Source organism: Tachysurus vachellii, chromosome 16 (assembly GCF_030014155.1).
Source record: "Tachysurus vachellii isolate PV-2020 chromosome 16, HZAU_Pvac_v1, whole genome shotgun sequence".
NCBI classification, from domain to species: Eukaryota; Metazoa; Chordata; class Actinopteri; order Siluriformes; family Bagridae; genus Tachysurus; species Tachysurus vachellii.
This window is the reverse complement of record NC_083475.1, coordinates 7,383,931-7,404,338: the sequence shown is the minus strand read 5'-3', so window position 1 is coordinate 7,404,338 and position 20,408 is coordinate 7,383,931. Positions and strand designations below refer to the sequence as shown.

At 39.4% G+C, this 20,408-nt stretch overlaps 1 protein-coding gene across 1 annotated transcript in view; it reads left to right on the top strand.

Moving 5' to 3' along the window:
• The window catches only part of snap91b (synaptosome associated protein 91b), a 36,012-nt gene that overhangs the window by 12,315 nt on the left and 3,289 nt on the right, over positions 1-20,408 (top strand). The window contains exons 3-21 of the mRNA XM_060889910.1: positions 727-802; positions 907-1,009; positions 1,928-2,021; positions 5,515-5,626; positions 5,733-5,839; positions 5,946-5,987; positions 7,979-8,040; positions 8,153-8,158; positions 9,055-9,067; positions 9,171-9,316; positions 9,443-9,513; positions 10,792-10,806; positions 11,017-11,187; positions 12,046-12,144; positions 15,319-15,393; positions 17,216-17,347; positions 18,109-18,133; positions 18,231-18,267; positions 19,782-19,871. Of these exons, the coding sequence (XP_060745893.1) occupies positions 727-802; positions 907-1,009; positions 1,928-2,021; positions 5,515-5,626; positions 5,733-5,839; positions 5,946-5,987; positions 7,979-8,040; positions 8,153-8,158; positions 9,055-9,067; positions 9,171-9,316; positions 9,443-9,513; positions 10,792-10,806; positions 11,017-11,187; positions 12,046-12,144; positions 15,319-15,393; positions 17,216-17,347; positions 18,109-18,133; positions 18,231-18,267; positions 19,782-19,871 (1,476 nt within the window). The remainder of the gene's footprint in view (positions 1-726; positions 803-906; positions 1,010-1,927; positions 2,022-5,514; positions 5,627-5,732; positions 5,840-5,945; positions 5,988-7,978; positions 8,041-8,152; positions 8,159-9,054; positions 9,068-9,170; positions 9,317-9,442; positions 9,514-10,791; positions 10,807-11,016; positions 11,188-12,045; positions 12,145-15,318; positions 15,394-17,215; positions 17,348-18,108; positions 18,134-18,230; positions 18,268-19,781; positions 19,872-20,408) is intronic.

The window sequence follows — 20,408 nt, the reverse complement described above, 5'->3', positions numbered from 1 at the left end:
TGTATGTGTGTGTGTACATGTGTATGATACATATGCACACACACACACACACACACACACACACACACATAGACATGCACATACACATGTACACACACACACACACACACAGACATGCACATACACATGTACACACACACACACACACACACAGATACAGACAGGCACATAAACGTACACACAAAATCACACACAAAAACATGCACACACACACAGTCACATATACACACACAAACAGACACACATACACATGTACACACAAAATCACATACAAAATCACACACACACACACACACACACACATTCACACACAAAATCACACACACACAGACCACACACATACATATACACATACAGATACAGAGACGCGCACATATTGTACACACACACATATAGATAGAGAGACGCGCACATACTGTACACACACATATATAGATACAGAGACATGCACATACTGTACACACACACACACACATATAGATACAGAGACGCACACATACTGTACACACAAAATCATCTCACACTGCCAGTTGCCACTTTTTAAAATAAAAGCATACAACAAAATTTAGCTCCAAATTATAGTTCATATTCATCATGTAAAAGAGAAGTTTATCAAAATCCCTTTATCTTTATCATACAGTTGCATTTTACATTTTAAACCAGTACAAAGACACACTATGTCTAAAAGGATTTCTAATGTTTATGCTTCTGTCTCAATCACTCCAGAGGTTTATCCAGTACCTGGCCTCCAGGAACTCGCTGTTCAACCTCAGCAATTTTATCGACAAAACCGGGACTCATGGTGAGTATCTCGTCCTGTATGACACATACTGTACCAAACATCTTCTTTTGGATCTACTGTATGTCTGTGCTGAATCTGAATCCTTCTGTCTTTTGGATAACAAGGCTACGACATGTCCACATTTATCAGACGATATGCACGCTACCTCAATGAGAAAGCGTACGCTTACCGTGCAATGGCCTTCGATTTCACTCGAGTCAAGAAAGGGTAGGTCATTCTCTCCTGTTTCCTGTTTGTTTTAGAGACGTCTCTGCTGACTGTGTTGTATGAGTGTCACGGGGCTAGAAACGGCTACACAGACAAACCTCTTTATAACACATTATATCACAGTCTATGCTGAATAAATATGTTATATATAAGTTATGAACTTTGTTAGACAGTCTGTAGGAAGAGGAAAAGCAAGTAAGTGGTTTGCTTTGGGTTTGAATGGAAGTATATACACAAGTAATTACATTCAGTTCAGTTTAATTTGGTGTGTATTAGTTCTGTTAACAACAGAATCTGTCACAACGCATTTACAGTTAAGTTTCCGCCAGTTTTTTGTTGTATAAAATAAAACAATTCAGGAAAGGAAAGAAGTATCAATGTTGAAAGGCTGTTGTATTTTCCACGTAGATCTGTCTGTTCCTGTTTTTGTGTTTATTGCTGCTTGAGTTTCCATTATGTTTTTATGGAATCTTTTATTCCATACTGCCTTTAAGAAACATAGAGAGAAACTAGGCCTTTATTTAAAAAAATAGTTCAGCTGCTCGAACATTTTGATGTGTTAAAAAGATCCTTTGAAAAAGGTAAACTATAGAAAATGGTGTGATGGGTGGCTGTGATCTTTTCGAGCCTGTTACAGCCCCCACTAATGAAATAAACTGGTTAAATATAGAGTCTTTTGTTGTTGCTTAGCAACACTTTTTTTTTAATCTGACATAACTCTGCTTTTACTGCAGTATCAAAATACTTAAAATGATAGTTTTATGATTTTGATTAGTGTAGAGTTTAGGTTTTGTAAAGTTTCTGTAGTATATAACCAGTTCAGGCTTACACTCATATAGAGAAAAGGCCATTTCTAAACCTTTACATTAGGGATTATTCTCACTCATATCCATTGTGTGTGTGTGTGTGTGTGTCTAGTGCTGATGGAGTAATGAGGACTATGGCTCCTGAGAAACTGCTAAAGGCTATGCCGGCTCTGCAGACCCAAGTGGACACACTACTGGAGTTTGATGTGAGTAACTTCACAGCCCTCAGAATTTGATCAATTAATTACATCTAATCTAATATCTGATCTAGACATAAAGGCGAAAACTGATCCCTTTTACTCATCCTCACTGTGAACTCTCCAGATCTCTATTGTGGCTATTACAATTATAGTTTTTCTTATATGATGCAGATCTATTCTCATTCAGTGACACCACGTGTGTATGTGTGTGTGTGTGTGTGTGTGTGTGTGTGTGTGTGTGTGTGTGTGTGTGTGTGTGAATGAGGGAGCAATTTCAGTATTTGTCCAAGTTTGCGTAGTCATGTAATTGCAGTCAGCGTGTAAAACCAGGCAGAACTGATCCTGTTCCCGAACCAGGGAAATATCAGAGACAGATTTTGTGTGCTAGTATTTTGCAAATGTTTCTTGGAGTCAAATTCAAAGAAGTTCACTTTTTTTGCTATCATGACACACTGCACTAGCATAGTTTAGCAAAATGAAACTAATCTTGTGTCTCAAATCACATCTTTACTGTATGTAGTATTCTAGACCACCGTTATTTATTAGCATATATTTCATGTTCGAATTTTAGAAACCACTCATATCACCTTGTTATCTAGTAAAAGCTCTGTTTTGCATAGTAAAACCTTTAAAAAAAAAGATTTAATAAATCCTTTTGAATATAATGTCATTTCTTTTCTATCTTAAATCAATCACAAAGACAGCGGACTTTTTTTAGCTTTTGTGCTGGTCAGAGTGTTTATGGTTTCTCTACGTGAAATCCCTAAACATTAGACTTGAGAAGAATCAAGAAGAACTTTTGTCATTGTGCTTGCACAACAAAATTGCAAATGTATCAGCCTCCATCGGTGCATTATGTCACTCAATTCTCACACAAAGTCAATTGTAACCTGATAGACAGGATGTTTTGGCTCTGATGTGAGGTCTGCTAGATGCTGCTGTTAAATCTTCTGGATCTCCATAAGGCACATAGTAAAATTACTTTTGGTTTTTGGTTACTTGTGTTACATACGATAAACGTTTTTTATTAGCACAGTTAGGGGCACGGTGGCTTAGTGGTTAGCACGTTCGCCTCACACCTCCAGGGTCGGGGTTCGATTCCCGCCTCCACCTTGTGTGTGTGGAGTTTGCATGTTCTCCCCGTGCCTCGGGGGTTTCCTCTGGGTACTCCGGTTTCCTCCCCCGGTCCAAAGACATGCATGGTAGGTTGATTGGCATCTCTGGAAAATTGTCCCTAGTGTGTGATTGCGTGAGTGAATGAGTGTGTGTGCCCTGCGATGGGTTGGCACTCATCCAGGGTGTATCCTGCCTTGATGCCCAATGACGCCTGAGATAGGCACAGGCTCCCCGTGACCCGAGGTAGTTCGGATAAGCGGTAGAAGATGAATGAATGAATGAATGAATTAGCACAGTTAAATATTCAAAACTGTGGAACGGTTGATTCTCAAAGAAAGACAGAAATTGAGGCAGAAATCTCATAAAGAAGTAAAAACTTTGTGAACCCCTGATCTCTTTCATCTGATATAGTACTGCGCTGTAATGATGAGGCTGAGAGATCGTTTTAATAAAGACTCAGGAAAACAAATCCAAATCGACAGGCAAACTCTAGAACAAAGTGAAACAAGCCATAAATTCCCAATAGCAAGGAAGAGCAAGCAGCGCTACAAACAAAATCCAATCAGATGCAAAATAGGAAGAAAACAAAGTCAGAGAAAAACAGTGAGGGTCATAAACAGAAAAGGCAAACATACAATAGAAAGTGAACACGGATTGGTATGCAGATACAGTAAATCGGCAATACTTTGCATTAAGTGTTTTCATGGACACAGTATATATAGTATATATATATAAACATAGCGGTGTTCTGGGTGTGCAAGTATTCTGGGAAGGGTTCCCTCTGTCTTGCTGGAAGGAGTTTTGTCAATTAGGCTGTTACAGAATCCCCAGGGAGTCGTGGAAGGAGATGGATAGGTGATAATGTGGGGGAAGCTTCAATCGGTATGTCACTGGATTTATTTGTTAAATGACCTTGAAGAGACCAAATTACCGGGGGCTTAGTTTTTTACAGGTTAGTTTAAAGTGAAGGTTATTGTAGAAAGCCATACCAACTGCTCCTGGCTGATAAAACTCTGCGGTTGTCTTGAGAGCGAAGTCTCTGGATAGCACCTTCCCAAGTTTCTCTTCTCCGATGATAACATCCACTGCTGATTTGTCGGATGGTTCTCCAGACCATGTAAACAACGGTAGTTGATATCCTAGCACGCACTGAAAGGGAGTAAGTCCATAGCAGTAGGTAATCTCTTTAACAGAACCAGTTTGCAGGCTTTAGAGAAAGCCAACCGTGTCAACCGTGACTAGGATGGTGGTAAGGTTTGGGAGGTCAGTGATAAAGTATACCGATATGTGTGCTCAATGGTGCTGTAGTACTGGTAGTGTTCGAAGAGTCCAGCAAGTAGTTGGCAAGTTGTTCAGGTATAAAAGTTACAGGCATTGACATAGGCTTTAACGTCAGAGGCCAATGAGCCCGGAGCGTAGAGGTTAGGTCGTCCCTGAATACATTTACATTTCAGCATTTAGCAGACGCCTTTATCCAGAGCGACTTTCATCTTATCTCATTTTATACAACTGAGCAATTGAGGGTTAAGGTCCTTGTTTAATGGACCAAGCAGTGGCAGCCTGGTGGACATGGGAATTGAACTCACAACCTTCCAATTGGTAGTCCAGCACCTTAACCACTAGGCATACGGTCAAATACGGTCAAATACAATTATTCTATATTATGTAGCTGAAGGATTTGGTCCCCCACATCCCGCAGGATATTTGAACACATCGAGGAGTTGATAGGTGAAATAGCTGTATGATTCCTTCACCTGAATGCCACTATCCCATACTGCCGAAGCCCAATCCAGGACTTTCTCAGTGAGTAACATTAAAAATCTAACTGGTAAGTAACAGGCTGATGTTGAAAAAATACCTTACATTGATTAAGAAAACCTCAGCAATTTTGTTCGGTGCTGTCAAACTTTTCAGGAAGAGCCATGCGTGCTGCTTTGATCCGGGGAGCTTCAGGACCTGGTCGTTGTCGGCTTGGAGAGCAGCTAATTGCTCCTGGTTCGGCAATGGTTTGCCCCGTTGCAGAACCATAGCTTGGAGCTGTTGTATCTGCTGGATCTGCATTAGACAAAGTATTCTATAATGATGAGGCTGAGAGATCCATATGCTGAACAGCGTTTTAATAAAGACTCAGGCAGACAAATCCAAATCGACAGGCAAAATGCAGAACAAAGAGAAACAGGCAATAAAATTCCAACTAGCCAGGAAGAGCAAGCAGCGTTACAAACAAAATATAATCAGGGCAAAATAAGAAGAAACAAAGCCGGAGAAAAACAGTTCCAATAACGGAACGATTTTCTAGAAGGATTTCTTTGTCACTGTGTCATATAACGTTGTCTTGCTTATAGTATAATCGTATAATTCTCTGTCCTTTTTTTTCTTGCAGGTTCATCCCAAAGACTTGAACAATGGCATCATCAATGCAGCTTTCATGCTTCTCTTCAAGGACCTGATTAAACTCTTTGCCTCTTACAATGATGGAATCATCAATTTATTAGGCATGAGTCATTTTACTGAAGCCTCAGTTTTGTTATTACGAAGTTACATTTCCTTTGGCCTCTAATTCGAAGGTTGCTAAATAAGCATTCTGTTGTTTTTGCACAGAGAAATATTTCAAAATGAAGAAATCTGACTGCAAAGAGTCGCTTGAGATCTACAAGAAGTTTCTGACCCGAGTAACTAAGATTTCAGAGTTTATGAAAATCGCAGAGGTACAAAACAATCTCGTTAACATATAACAAAATTCTTTCAGTGGATTTTATATAATAGTCATTTATAAATATTTGAATAGGTAAATATATAAATCTTCTCTTTCAGCAAGTTGGTGTGGACAAAAATGACATTCCTGACATATCATATGTAAGTTATCTATATAATTATTATATTTGTATTTACTGTAAGTGTTTAATTATCTATCATTTCATGCAGTATGAGAAAGTTAATTTTTTTTACATATATGTGTGTTTGACCCTTTTTACTGGGGCACTAATCCCGATAAGATTTTCTTGATAAATCATCTGATGATCAGATCACACTAGATCCATATGAAAATAGGCTTTCCTTGTTATTGATCATTAACATTTACATCATTTAAATGATTTAAAACATAAAGTTAGATTGTAATCGCAGCTGAAGTGAAAATACCCTTTAATCCAAAGCCCTGCCCCTCAACGTACCCCACCCCCTCAACGTGCCCCGCCCCCTCAGTGTGCTCACCCTCCCTTCATTTCACAGAGGTACAGTAACTACCAGGCTAATGTTTATCACTCTGTTACTGAGCAGGAGGTGAAGTTGCATTTAGTTGAATAAGAACATCCCTTTTATTCCAGATCTAATTTACTTGCCTCTGATTTGATTGATAACGTTAGCTTGCAGACTGAAAACAAATGCTTGCTTATCTATTCTGATTTGTCTTTCTGACACAAATGATGCGAATTCTTCATCATCATCATCATCATCATCATCATCCTCATCAGTGAAAGTTATTTGTACATTTAGGTGACTAGTTAGTTTAAAAACAGGCTGTTGTGGATTTAGGAAAACAACGAACAAACAAATCCTACTAAATACAAGTCATTAGAATGCTTTGCTGCTGTTTTTTTTTTTTTCTTTAAATTAATTGCTCATGCCCTTGAAACCATTATAAATTTGAAGTAAGTTTCCTGGTTCCCAAGTAATTAACACTCTTTAGAAACCTCCCTGATTATGACATTGTTTAGATGATCACATCATGAAGATCTAATGACCTAAAGTCCAAAGATTCGTTCAAAGATCTAACAGCTTCTCCAGTCGTCAGGTTTCAAAACCACCTTAAACTTGCTAAATAGGAGTGAAGGGGATTTGTTGGTCATTTTTCATGAGCCAGACTGTACAATGCCATTCAGTGCATTTACTAATGAAGGGCTTTGTCCTTCATTCTTGTTACCCCGATACTGGGCGTTCTCAGTGTCTTCACCCTGGGGTGGTGGCTGACCTGGCAGACTCGGACGACGAGGACTGTCAGTTTAACAACTGCCGGGAAGAGGACCCGGTAATCATGTGCACAGCAGAGACAGCAGGGCTACAGCTTAATGCATTGCTTCCTTATTTTATTTAAGGTGTAACAACAGCAACAAAACCCTCTTAGTTCTTGTTATCACTTACATTATAGGAACTGCTCACAGTTCTTTCACTAGCCTCTATTTAGGTTAATGTTACACTGTTCCAAATGCTTTAATCTCGCTGTCCTTCTGTAACATTAACAGTAACTATGAGCAGTGATGCGTCTCTTACAATATATTTGTATTTATATATGTAGGGATGTGGTAGCCTAGTGCTTGAACTACCAATCGGAAGGTTGTGATTTCACATCCCACGTCCATCAGGCTGCCACTGTTGGGCCCCTGAGCAAGGCCCTTAACCCTCAGTTGTACAAAATGAGATAAAAATGTAAGACGCTCTGGATAAAGGCGTCTACCAAATGTTTAAAAAATTTAAAGTTTTAACTTTACATGCAAACTATACAGCATCAGCTACTTCTTGATCAGCAGTTACTTTATTGAGAAGAGAAACATTCCCTGTTGACTAACCACAAGAAATAAAAAGGAAGCAATGAGTTAAGTGCAGCGTTGGTGCTGGGCTTCTGTGTGCACTCATTGTGCTGGTGTGTGATGTGTGATGAACTGATTTGGAGTGTGATTAGTGTTCCGGGTGATTAGTGTTCTTAGGAATGACACTGATATGATACAGGGTAAGTATGAAGTCACTCTGGTGTGCTTCTACTTCTCTCTCTTGCTCTGCATGTGTGTTGGAAGTGTTGAAGATTTGTTCGGTCTCTGTGACAATGAGTGTGTGTGTGTGTGTGTGTGTAGGCCCCCAGCAGTATTCTGGAGTCTCTGGAGACACACATGAACAGCCTAGAGGGGAAGAAAGGGTAATTAATATCTATACACGTCCTGTTCTGTTTGCATGTGGGCTCAAATCAAATTCCTGCTGATTTCATGACCTATTTTCTATTTTCTCTTTCCTTCACTCTGCATTCTCAGAGAGGGGTAAGTTTATTGTGTGTATTCTTTATACTTTTGTACACTATTTAAAATGAACGCTTCTATCACTTGTTTCATAAATCGAACCACAACATAGAGAACATGTTATTCTTCTATAGAATCATTGTGATTCATTGGAACTGATTATTAGTATTTGATACAAATTTAGGCAAGAAAATAGAGCAAATTGGGGCACGGTGGCTTAGTGGTTAGCACGTTCGCCTCACACCTCCAGGGTTGGGGGTTCGATTCCCGCCTCCGCCTTGTGTGTGTGGAGTTTGCATATTCTCCCCGTGCCTCGGGGGTTTCCTCCGGGTACTCCGGTTTCCTCCCCCGGTCCAAAGACATGCATGGTAGGTTGATTGGCATCTCTGGAAAATTGTCCGTAGTGTGTGATTGCGTGAGTGAATGAGATTGTGTGTGTGTGCCCTGCGATGGGTTGGCACTCCGTCCAGGGTGTATCCTGCCTTGATGCCCAATGACGCCTGAGATAGGCACAGGCTCCCCGTGACCCGAGGTAGTTCGGATAAGCGATAGAAGATGAATGAATGAATGAATAGAGCAAATTCAAATGCAGGCTAAATGACAGCAAAACCCCTTTCATAAGCGTTTTTTTCTTTTCATTTCAGCTTTAGTTATTTCATAAATTCTTTAAACTCTGATATTTTTTCAAGGCTATTAACTTAGAGATAAAACTCCAAACACGAATGGCTCTGATTTCACCTTTAACTCATTTTCTCAGTTGTAGACGTATTTTAAACTAAAAGCTGAGTTGCTTTCCAAGACTTCTATATAGAACCATTTTTTTGTGGAAAGAAAAGTTCATACTCACCAAGTACAGAACCCCAAGGAACCGATTTTCTAAGAGAGTAACATCTGTCTGTTATTTCTTCATCCGTCAGGTCTCCGACAAAGGTGAGTTTCCTTTCGGAATCCAATTCTCATGCGTACTCTATATAAATTCTTTCTCTAAAAACCACACACATTCAAACCTTCTATTTTTTTAATCACGTTGTAGGGATCACCCACCAACAACGTCTCTCCGACCTCCACTCCCTCCAAATCTGGAGCCTCTGTGCCTACCCTGGAGCCGCCGCCCACCGAGGCTGCGGCAGCATCTGCGTCTGCATCTGCTGCGTCTGCTCCGGCTGAGCCTGCAACCGAGTGAGTGATCGCTTCTAACGTCAAATCTCACTTCCTCTTTGTAACTCTATTTAAGTCCAAGTGTTGTTCTTTATTTTCTCCTGAGTTATTAAAGGGCTGAATTATTTCTCCCTGAATTCTCTTTAGTTCTTTGCTGGACTTGGATCCATTGTCTTCTTCAGGGCCACCTGCTTCATCTGCTCCAACATCTTGGGGAGGTAACAAGCAGCACATTCACTAATTATCATATTATTATGGGATGCTGTCTGGCTTCCGGATGCAAAGCAGAAGTGTGGATTATTTTGTAGACGGATAGAAAGATGGATGGATAGATTTCTCTTACTGTATATAATAGCAGTTTGCCAACAATAAACATTTATACCAATTAAAGAGCAGCACAGAGAATTTTCTATCCATTTAGAATTATGTTTTATTTCTGAAATGTCTGTAAAAATATATAAATATAAACAGCTATTCTATCATCAGCCCCTTATTTTTTTAATTTAAGTAAATTAGACAAAAACTGAGCTTGTCCTGTTTCTGAGAAACACAAATTGCTCTGTCCTGAAGACAGAAAACACCACAATTACAGACATTTTTTAATATTGTGCATCTGTCATTTAAGTTGTTGCTATAGAAACAGTGACGAGAAACACTATATCCTGCACTAACGCCTGAATTAATCAGAATTATACCTATATTTATTGCTTGAGTGTATTTTTTGTGTATTTAAATTGTATTGCTTTGTTTTGTGCTTTGTGTTGTTTTTTGATGTTTAATGTCTATATGTATGTTGCACCGTTTGACCTGTGAGACGCGACATCTCGTTCCACTGCATGTCTCAGCATGTAGCGAAATGACAAATAAAGAAACTTGAACTTGAAATGAACTTGAATTACGATGAACTAACCTTAACTACGACGTGATGAATGCATAAGTGCATGTATGTTAGTTCATGCATTAATTAACACATACACGTTGTGGTAAACAAAACCAAAACAACTTTATAAGAAAGAACAATATTAAGTGATCCTCATTTCAGATTGTTTTAATTATTTGCCGTATTTGGGAGGCTGGATTAATTTCATCTTAAACCTCAATCTTTTTAATCTCATCCCAATTTTGAGTTGTTCTCCATTCATTTATTTCTTTTCCAATCTCACACAATTCCTTCATGTTTTAGTATTAATGCAGGTATTAAGTGCAGGATTATTAATGTCTGTAAAGTGTAAAGTGTGATGCTGTAATAATGTATTAGAATAAACACGCAGAATAATACACACATCAGAACTGGAACCAGTGTCCGTGCTACTGGTGTTAGAAAATTACTCAACACCATCTGAATCATTCACAAGCATGGATCTGGAATAAACAGAAAAAAGAAAGCATTGCAAATCTGTATATTATATTGTATTGAATATTCATGCACGATACAGCAGTATTCATGATCTATACACACTGATGATATCTGTTCTTTTTGCTCTGTGCTTCTGCAGATCTTTTGGGGTCAGGTGAGTGTTTTTTATTCTTTTAATGATGTTATATTCTGACAGCCAGACTGTCTGTAGTCCTCCACTGTTGTCCTTTCTTCTTGCTTCCCAGCCTCGTCTCATTTCACCACTCTTTTTCTCTTTCTCTCTTAAATGTGCGTCTTCTTCTTTTTTTTGCCTTGTTATTTTTTGCGGTTTTGTTACGCTTTGACGGTGCTGTGGCATATGTAGAATTCGGTTCCCTCACTACGGAGACTCTGCTCCCTGACTCCACCCCTGCCGTAGACTCTGCCTCTCCTGCGACAGCTGTATCTAGTGCCCCAGCTGGCGAAGGAGCTGCCTCTGTAGCCCCTCCCTCTACCACCGCTGGCCCGACCCCGAGCTCGGCGGATCTCCTAGGAGGTCAGTAGAGAAGAAATTTAAACCAGAGTGAAAAAAAAGAAAAGAAAAGAAAAAAGAAGATGTGTTTACATTCCCCGATGCACTGAGTACTGAGTAAGGGTCATCGTTTTCAGTACAATTTCAGCACAATTTCAATACATTGTCCTACTGGATGCTTTTATCGTGAATGCGTCGAACCAAACAGTGGCTTCACACCTCGCCTGAGATAAGAATATGTTAAGTTTCTATCAAAATGTGCTTTACTTCTCAGAAATCTATACCCTTCAAGCTGTATATCCTGCTCTCTCTTGATTCTTCTTTCTTCTTTCACACCAAAGCTACAAGACTTGATTCTGAGTTATATTTAGAGAAGGCATGATACTTCTGTTTTTTTTTTGTTTTTTTTTAATATATATCAATACTGATCCCGAAACCTCGAGCGTCAGTCGAAAAACCCAATCAATATCATTTTTTTTATAACTAAAACACTTCATTTAACTTCTTACACTGTAAATATTATGAGTGGGAATATTTTGTAATAAAATCAATTCTTCAAAAAAATCAAATCAAGTCTTTTTTATATGAAAACATTTGGAGTTGCAGAAATCTATATTTTTTTTCTATACATATTTATTCCCTAATTTAATTTGCTCCCATTTAATAAATCAATAGAACAATCAAGTGTTTGGCTTCTGTGAGAGAAGAATGCTAGAGGATTTATTCATCTACTTGGCAGAGATCCAGAGTACTGGAAGGAGGTTTAAAGGCTCCCCAGAGCTTCTTCAGACAACATTTTTAGACTCCACGCCTCACACGTCTTTTCTTACTGAACTTTCCTTTCTTTCTTCCATCCATCCCTGCTTGTCACTGGGGATTTAGATGCATTTGGAAGCTCTGCAGCTGAACCAGCTCCCGCTGTGGAAACGGGGGGTTCAGCCACTGTGACCGCTCCTGCTGCTGATGCTTCTGCTTCAAATGGTGGGTGCAGAGTGTATCTGTGTGTGTGTGTGTGTGTGTGTGTGTGTGTGTGAATTTGCTTAAGCCATGGAAGTGTATTAATGTGATCATTAAACTGTGTGCTTTTATTGACAACTGGTTCGGATCTTCCTCACAGCAGGGAAGGCCGTTGCCATGACGATCGTCAGTCTGCGATGTCATGGCAACCTGTCCTGAGCGTGTTGCACTCGTGTGTCACGTGCATGGTGTTTTCCGATTTACACGAATAGTGTAAATAAATTTCTCTTTATCTTGCCAGTTCTTTTTTTTTTTTTTTTAAATTTCTTGTGTTTGTTCTCCTCTTAACATATTACAGGGTCCAGACGCTTGTGTGCACGATCACGTTTTGTTGTCTGTGTGATCTCTGATCATGTAACACCCGATATGAACTTTCTAAACTTTATTATTTTTACTGGGTTATGATTAAAAAAAACTCAGTAGTGACTCTTGGGATGCATTTCAGCTTGCACCTGCACAGGACTAAACAAACACAGACATATTTTCTAACAGTTACAGTTATTTCCCTTTTCTTCTCTCATCAAGACTTGTTTGCCCCAGCTGCGGATTGCGCGGCTGTTTCCCCACACCTGGACATGTTCTCCATGCAGCCCGCGGAGAGCAGCGCCTCTTTATTCGGCTCGGTGTCAGCCGTCCCGATTCAGACCCCACTCACCTCCAGCATGCTCATCTCTCCAGCCCCTGCAGCTCCTACGATAGATCTGTTTAGTGGTAATGTCTGAATGTGTGTTCCTGCATGCCAATCCTGAGTGACACATCTTCTCTAAAGGAGAACAAAGATAAAGCGAAGCCTCGTTTTCAGGCTGCGTGTTTTTTTACCTCGACGTGTTACACCAATGAACATTTCAGGGAAGTTTGTGTAGATGTGATTGTGTCCTTTTCTTATAGCAAATCAGCTTACAGTTTACACAGAGGCTTAAAGGGCTGCCTATGAGAAGAAAAGGACAAACGTCCTGAATGAATCATTTATATGAGACTGATTCATGTGTTTTATTTCAAGTCCTGGTGTTTATACACAGATCCTCGGAGGTGATTGATGTGTTTGCTGGCTTGGTTTGTGTTAATCACCTTACCTCATTTGCTCTCTTGTTTTTTTGCACTGTGTTTATATCATTCTTTCTTTATCAACTACATGTGTATAGAGTATGCGGCTTTGTGTCCTTGCCTCTAGGCTTTTTTGACTCCATGCCTGAACCAGCTGCAGCCAAATCCGATCAGGCTCCCAGTCTAGACCTGTTTTCATCAGGTATGCCCGTTATCCCTCCTCTCCTTCTCTGGCCTGCTCAAGATGAGCTTTTCCTCTACTGAGCCTGAGTTATCCACATGGAACTGCTTCCTCTTCCTCTTTCTAAACTTTTTGACTTCTTCTCCGTTTTAGCATTTCCGTGACTCATGATTTACTCCTCACTCTTCAGGCTAAACACTGGCTGTGTCTCAATTAGCTCTAGTTCAGTAGTCAGGGCGTTGATCAGAGAGTCTGACATTTTTAAGTACTCTCTCTCTCTCTCTCTCTCTCTCTCTCTCTCTCTCTCTCTCTCTCTCTCTCTCTCTCTCTCTCTCTCTCTCTCTCAAGTGCACTGGAACATTTGCTCCCTAAAATCCCACAGTGCACTACAAAATCCAGGGAGCATCGATACTCACTTTGTTCCCTTGTACCTTTTTGATCGAAAAACAAAATAGCAGAAAATTCTCAGCCAACTTTGTCTACAACCTATAAGTAGCTTGTTATTGTAGTTGTAGCTCCTGAATGATTATAATGATTTATAATGTTTCTATGTACAGTTTGTTTTAATATAACATTTTAGTGGTTAATGATTTAAAAATCCACTAGCGAGCCTAAGATCCTGCTTGAAGTACCATGACAGAAACATATGTGATTAAGCGAACACATTAATATGCCATTTAAAAAATGTTACTTTTGTGTCAGTGACTGATGAATTCATTAGAAAGTCTCAATGTGTATAGTACGCGTGATGGATTGATTCACCAGCTAGAGGGCTAGAGAGCTGATTGAGACACAGCCCCTTTCAGCTTTTTCTTCTTCTGCAGCACATTCTCAGTGGATATCCAATACATTTTTTTTATATGTTTGTACCTTATTTTAAATGTCTAGTTTTTTCATTTTCTTTAGTAATGTGTGATTTCTAAAAAAAAAGTGAGTAGAAACGAATTGTGAACAAATTCCTGCACCTGTGTTGATGCTCCTGCTGCAGATGTGTTCAGCCCACCTCCTGCTGCTCTCTCAGCCCCTGGGAGCTGGCTGGACAGTGGCGCAGCTCTGGATTTGGTCGGGGGTGGGTACCGAGTTTCTAGGTGGAGGCTCAGGTGTTCCAGGTTGGGGTTCATCTTATTGCTGCATTCGACTTTCCTCAAAAGTGGGAATTTGGAATTGCGTAATTTTTGACCTCTGTATCGTATGAGCTACAAAGTGTGTGTGTGTGTGGGGGGGACTATGAATGATTGTAACTGTGATGTGGGATCTGTGTAGTCACTGATAGATTTTAGTTTCATCTACGTACACTTCTTGATTTAACATCAGTTTCTGAACGTGGGGTTGAGTAGATTGTCCAGAGATCCTGAGATGAGAAAGAGAATCGGAGGTCAGAATTTACGAGTTGCGACTTGTAGTCGAATGCAGCATAACTGCTGGCTGCTTTCTTTTGCTTGGGTTTCAGATAAAACTGAATTAAATCCTTAATGACTGTTTGGATGCCAGTTATAAAATATAAAGTGTACAAAGAAAAATGTGGTTTGTTCAAGAGCTGTTTTCTTTGTGTGTGTGTGTGTGTGTGTGTGTGTGTGTGTGTGTGTGTGTGTGTGTGTGTTTGTGTGTGTGTCTAAACTGTGTGTATATGTTTTCTCACATTAATGTTCCAATCTCACGTGCCATTAATGGTCTCCGTTGTTTCAGATACAAAAACAATTTCTGACTTTTGAAGACATTTACACACAGAAAAAAAAATTGTCCCTTGCAAACTGTTGAAAGATTTGTGTCTTTGCTCTGCAATTGACACTTGATCTGTGTGTCTTTGCGGTTTCCACTCAGTGTGTGGTCGACGGCTCATTCTTAACCGTTCTCTGCCCTCATGCTGCATGCATACCTCCTTTGGCCTGGTTGCCTGATTTGGGTTCCTCCAGACTCTGCAGGTGCAGCCAATTGCCAAGCCACAGCTCCAGCACCAGCAACATCTGCAGGAGGAGATCTAATGGGAGGTACTGTGCCTATGCCTCTTTCTCCCTTGTGTGATATTCTTCCATTTTTTTATGTGTTCTGTGAAGTATATTTTAGCTCCAGCGTCATCGTGACTGTACTGTGTACTAACCGGTGAAGTGTGCCATGTGTGTGTAACATTGTGTTATTGACCCGTGTGGTGTGTGTTCTACACGTGGCATTCCTTGAAAAGTGTCTATGTTCTTTTGAAGAGTGGAGGATAGCGTGAGTGAGACATATCAGTCGGTGTGTTTTGGTTCTTTCACATAGTGTGTGAAGGAGTGGGTGAAGGCAAGCTGTGTGTTCACTGTCCATGCCGGTATATGCACCACCATTTGTGTATTTAAAGTCTCCGAGTACTTCGTGCTTAATGCTGAATTCCTTTGTACTGCTCTTTCTCTCTTTTTTCATATCACTCTTCCTCATGTTATGCCAATTTCGATCTCTCTTTGTTATTCATTGTTTGATCACGTTCTCGTTTTTTATTTATTTTATTTTGAATGCCCGCATTTCCATACTGTTTGCTCTATGTGTCACCGTTTTATTAATTCTTTCTGCTTTTTTTATTGATTTATTCTATGCTTCTACCATAATATCTTTCATCTCCTCTAATCTCTCTCCCAATCTTGGTCTGGGTCATTGCTTGCTTCCTCCTGTGCTACGGTGAGTCCTGATGCTTCTACACAAGTTCCACAGTGCATGACTGCATTGCAGTAAAATATTCAGCCCTGGCTCTGTGACAGTAACTAAGTAGAGAGGAGAGAAGAGAGAGGGACTTGATGCCTGTGAGCCAGACTAGACTGACTGTCCGAAACATGTTCAAACCTGTGTGTATATAACTGTCTGCTCCAGCTACATGCTCCACTTACTAGATTAGATGGGATGGAAACAAAAAGCAGTGGATAGAATGATGGGTGAATGGTTGGCTGAAATGATGGAAGGGTGGATGCATTGATGCAGTAAGGGGTGGATGGACTAGATGGGATGGACAAATGGATGAATGAAATAATGGATAGATAGATACAGTAATGTATGGATAGAATAGATGGTTGGATGGATGGATGGATGGGAGGGTAGATGGTTTGGATAGTGAACTGAATGGGATGCATTGGTATTGGGATGGAAGGATAGATGAATGTATGCATGGTTTTATCAATTAAAAGATGGATTGGTTGAATCATGGATAGATGGATGGATAAATAGATAAATGCGTAGATGGTAGAATGGATAGATGGATGAGGAAACAATGGATGGATAGAGTAAATGGGTGGTTGGATTGATCAGTGCAGGAAGGATGGACAGATGAAATGATAGATAGATTGATGGATTGATGGAAGGGTGCTTTAGATGGATGGATGAGTGGATGGATGGATGGATGGACGGATGGATGGATGGATGGATGAAATGATGCTTTAAATGGATAGATGGATGGATAATTGGATGGAAGGATGTGTTGATTTAATCAATGCATGGCTGTTTTTATTGGATAAACTTGATGGACTGTATAAAGAGATTTACGATAAGATACATTTTAAAATATAAAACAAAAGAACTGTGACTTTAGAAAGTGAACAATATTGTATGTATTATACTTCAGTGCTACAGTCTAATTATGGAGCAGAGTGTAGAATGTTGCCTGGAGTGATGTTGTATGTGTATAGTGTGAGTAATGTGCTGTGATAAAGTCGGTGTTGTTGGTGCTGTATTTGGTTCTTTGTGTGAATTCACTGGTTTTGTCCAGTTATAACATTTTGATGGAAGTGTCATGGTTGATGTAGAAATGAAATTCAGTTTTGAATCTGTTACGGATTCTTATTTCTTCAGCGTTCGGTGGCTTGGGGGATATGCTCATGCCCGCCATGGCCCCTCAACCAGCTGCAGCCGCTCCCATGGCAGCCTCACCAGTTAAACCAGTGGGAGGGGATCTGGACTCTACCATGGCCAGTTTAGCTGGAAGTGAGTTTCAGCACAGCACACCAAAGACGCTAATATTTAAACTGAAGATTAAAACAAAGCGAAACATTTATCAAGAGTTCAAAAACATATTATACCTTGGCCTTTAATTATATAGTGACCTTTAATTATTTCTACCACAGTGGAGTTTAATCCTTGATTATGATTGGTCAGAAGGTGTTGATTAGTTTTCTATAACAGCAGCTTAGGCTTAGTACTTCCAGATGTGCGGTTTATATAACGTACATATTTTAATACATTATTGTTTCTATAGTTTGGTAATGCTGTGTGTTTGAAAATGATCTTTAACATTTTTACCCATTTAGTATCAAAGATCATTTTCAGACACGCTATATGATGGTGTATGATGATGTTTTTTGTGTGACGACGTTTATTTAGCATTTTAAGAAGGAGTCACCGGTGTCAGGGTTTGTAGCTGTTAGAATTCAAGGTCTTCAGGTTTCTCAGAAACATGCATCGACTGTTATAGGAATGCAGGAAACTAATACACCATCTGGTCATTGATTAGTTTGCTAAATAACATCCTGTTGTGTTTTATTCACAAGACACATCACAAGAAAACCAATTCAGAAATAAAAAAAATAAAAAATCTTTTAAGCACACACAATCCACTTCAGGCAGAATAAATATGCAAAGACATGTGTATATATATACATGTAGATATATGTATATAGCTATAGTGTGGGCTAGGAATGTTGTATAATTTTAACCACAATGTAATGTGTGTCTTTGTTGATTTTCAGATCTAGGAATGGGGACCCAGAAACCGTAAGTCAGTTTCTCACACATTTCTTTCTTTCTTGCTGTCTCTCTTTCTCTCTCTTGTTATTCATCACTCTCTACTTGTTATTTTGGTGTCTTTCAGGGGTGAAGCAGCAGGAGGGGCGAATTGGCAAGCACAGGTAGCAGCCCCTAGTTGGGGCATGCCCATGGTAAATGTTGTGTTGTTGTGTAGCTCTGCAGCATGGTGTAGTGCAGCATGGCTTTGGGTGGCATGCATGGAGGTCAGTCCGGTGACTTCTTTTCCTCTGAACTTTCTGGATCCTTCCACATGCTGATCATGGTTGTGTCAGGTTTTAAAAAGCCTAGAACTAAAATTTCCCTAAATTTTGTTGTTCCTCTATTCAGTATATATATCCTGTGTACGATATATAATAAATAATCGGACAGTTCACGAGTGTTACAGCAGAAAAGCACTGACCGATTATCAGGAACTCATGAGTTTATGAGTTTGTGTTGATTGTGTTGTATTATTAAAAGTTAACAACAATAATTCAGTAATAACAGACAATACTTATAACAATACCACTTCGGCTGACTCTACTACTATGATGCTTAACTATAAAACTATAATAATAATGCTACTACTACTAATAATAATATGTATACACACACAGATCAGCACATCTTTGTCTGATTACACTGACTTTCTCACTGCTGCTTAAACTAAACAGGATTTCTACACATCTCTGCTAATTCTTTATTCTGCTATTTAAAGCTTTATAAACACACATTTTCGGATCACAGGCCTGCTCAAGCATACAGTTCCTCAAACTGGAACTGAGAGCTTCTTTTACACTGCAAAAAAAATAAAAATTTGATATAGACAAATGTACATATTTAGTAACTGCTATTATAAGATTACTGTAAGCAATATATACGATTATTAAACCTGTTTATAGCCATTTATTAAACTTAATTTAAAGCTTTTTTTTTCTTTTTTTTTTTCAAGAAATAATAGAAGCTCAAAATGAACAGAAATGGCTAGATGAGGGCTTAATAATCAGATTTGTTCCATTTACGGTAAACTTATGAAATACTAGCTAAAGTCATCAATTTTCAAGATATTTCCATTTCTAGTTTAAATTTTTTTTGCAGTGTACATGTTGCTTCACGTGCTGCACGTGTAAAGATAGATTTCTGTTGTGTAAGTATACGTGTGTTATCACTCCAGATGTTGATCAAACATTCAGACCAGTTCGACTTGCTAACTTTCCACTAGTCTAAACACTGTTCGATAAAATTCAGGTCTGCTTGCACAATAGATTGGACAGATTATCATATCATTATCAAAATGTCATGTATATTAAAAAAAACTCTTGAAGTTGATGTAACTAATAAGGTAACGCTATAAATAAATAACCTCCTCCCCCTCTGAAATAGAGCTCAGTGTTCCCTTTTTCTTTTTCTTTTTGTAAACTTGTGTGTGTTTGTGTGTGATGTATAGTTTATTTTGTATTAATTTCCACTTCCCTCCTTTGTAATACACATCCATTATAGCCTGTGCCCTCCATGGTTTCTCCTCTCATGGGGTCCCAGTTGTCTTTTGGCATGGTAAGAATGTGTACGTGCGTCTTCCCGAGTGCTTGCATGTGAGAAACGTACATGGGTCTCACACTCTGTTTGTCACACGCAGCCCGGTGCGACAGGTGCCGCTCCCATGATGTTCCCCCAGCAGCCTATGATGAGACCGCAGTTTCCTGCTGCAGGAGCACCGGGTGCGCCGGTAACATAACCACACACACACACACACACACACACACACACACACGACATACTATTCCAAGCCGTAAATTTAAATACACAAGTGGTTCAGAATACAACTAAATGTCTCTGGTAGCTCATTGGTTAATATCAAATGGTCATGTGGTCAGTTTCCAAACTGCAAATGTTCTGGACCCTTAAACAAGACCCTCAACCCTCAACTGCTCAGGTGTTTAAAAAGCAAACAAACAATTAAAAAAAAACACCAATGGAATAAATATAATTTGCTGTGGATAAGGCTGTCTGCCAAAATGACATAAATGTAATAAAACATAAGGATTCCTGCACACTGAGTACGATGGCTTGCAATGAAGAGAGCATCTGATTTCTGGGGGGTTCAAGTTTTAAAATAAATTCCACTTCCATAAAAACAAGCTGCAGTGCTGAAGAAAAGATTCACTTCATGTGACAACTGAAAACAAAAAGGGCCTCAAAACAAGCAGCGAAAAGAAGTGGACTATGTACAGGGAAGAGCACCTGATACCTCACTGTATATTCG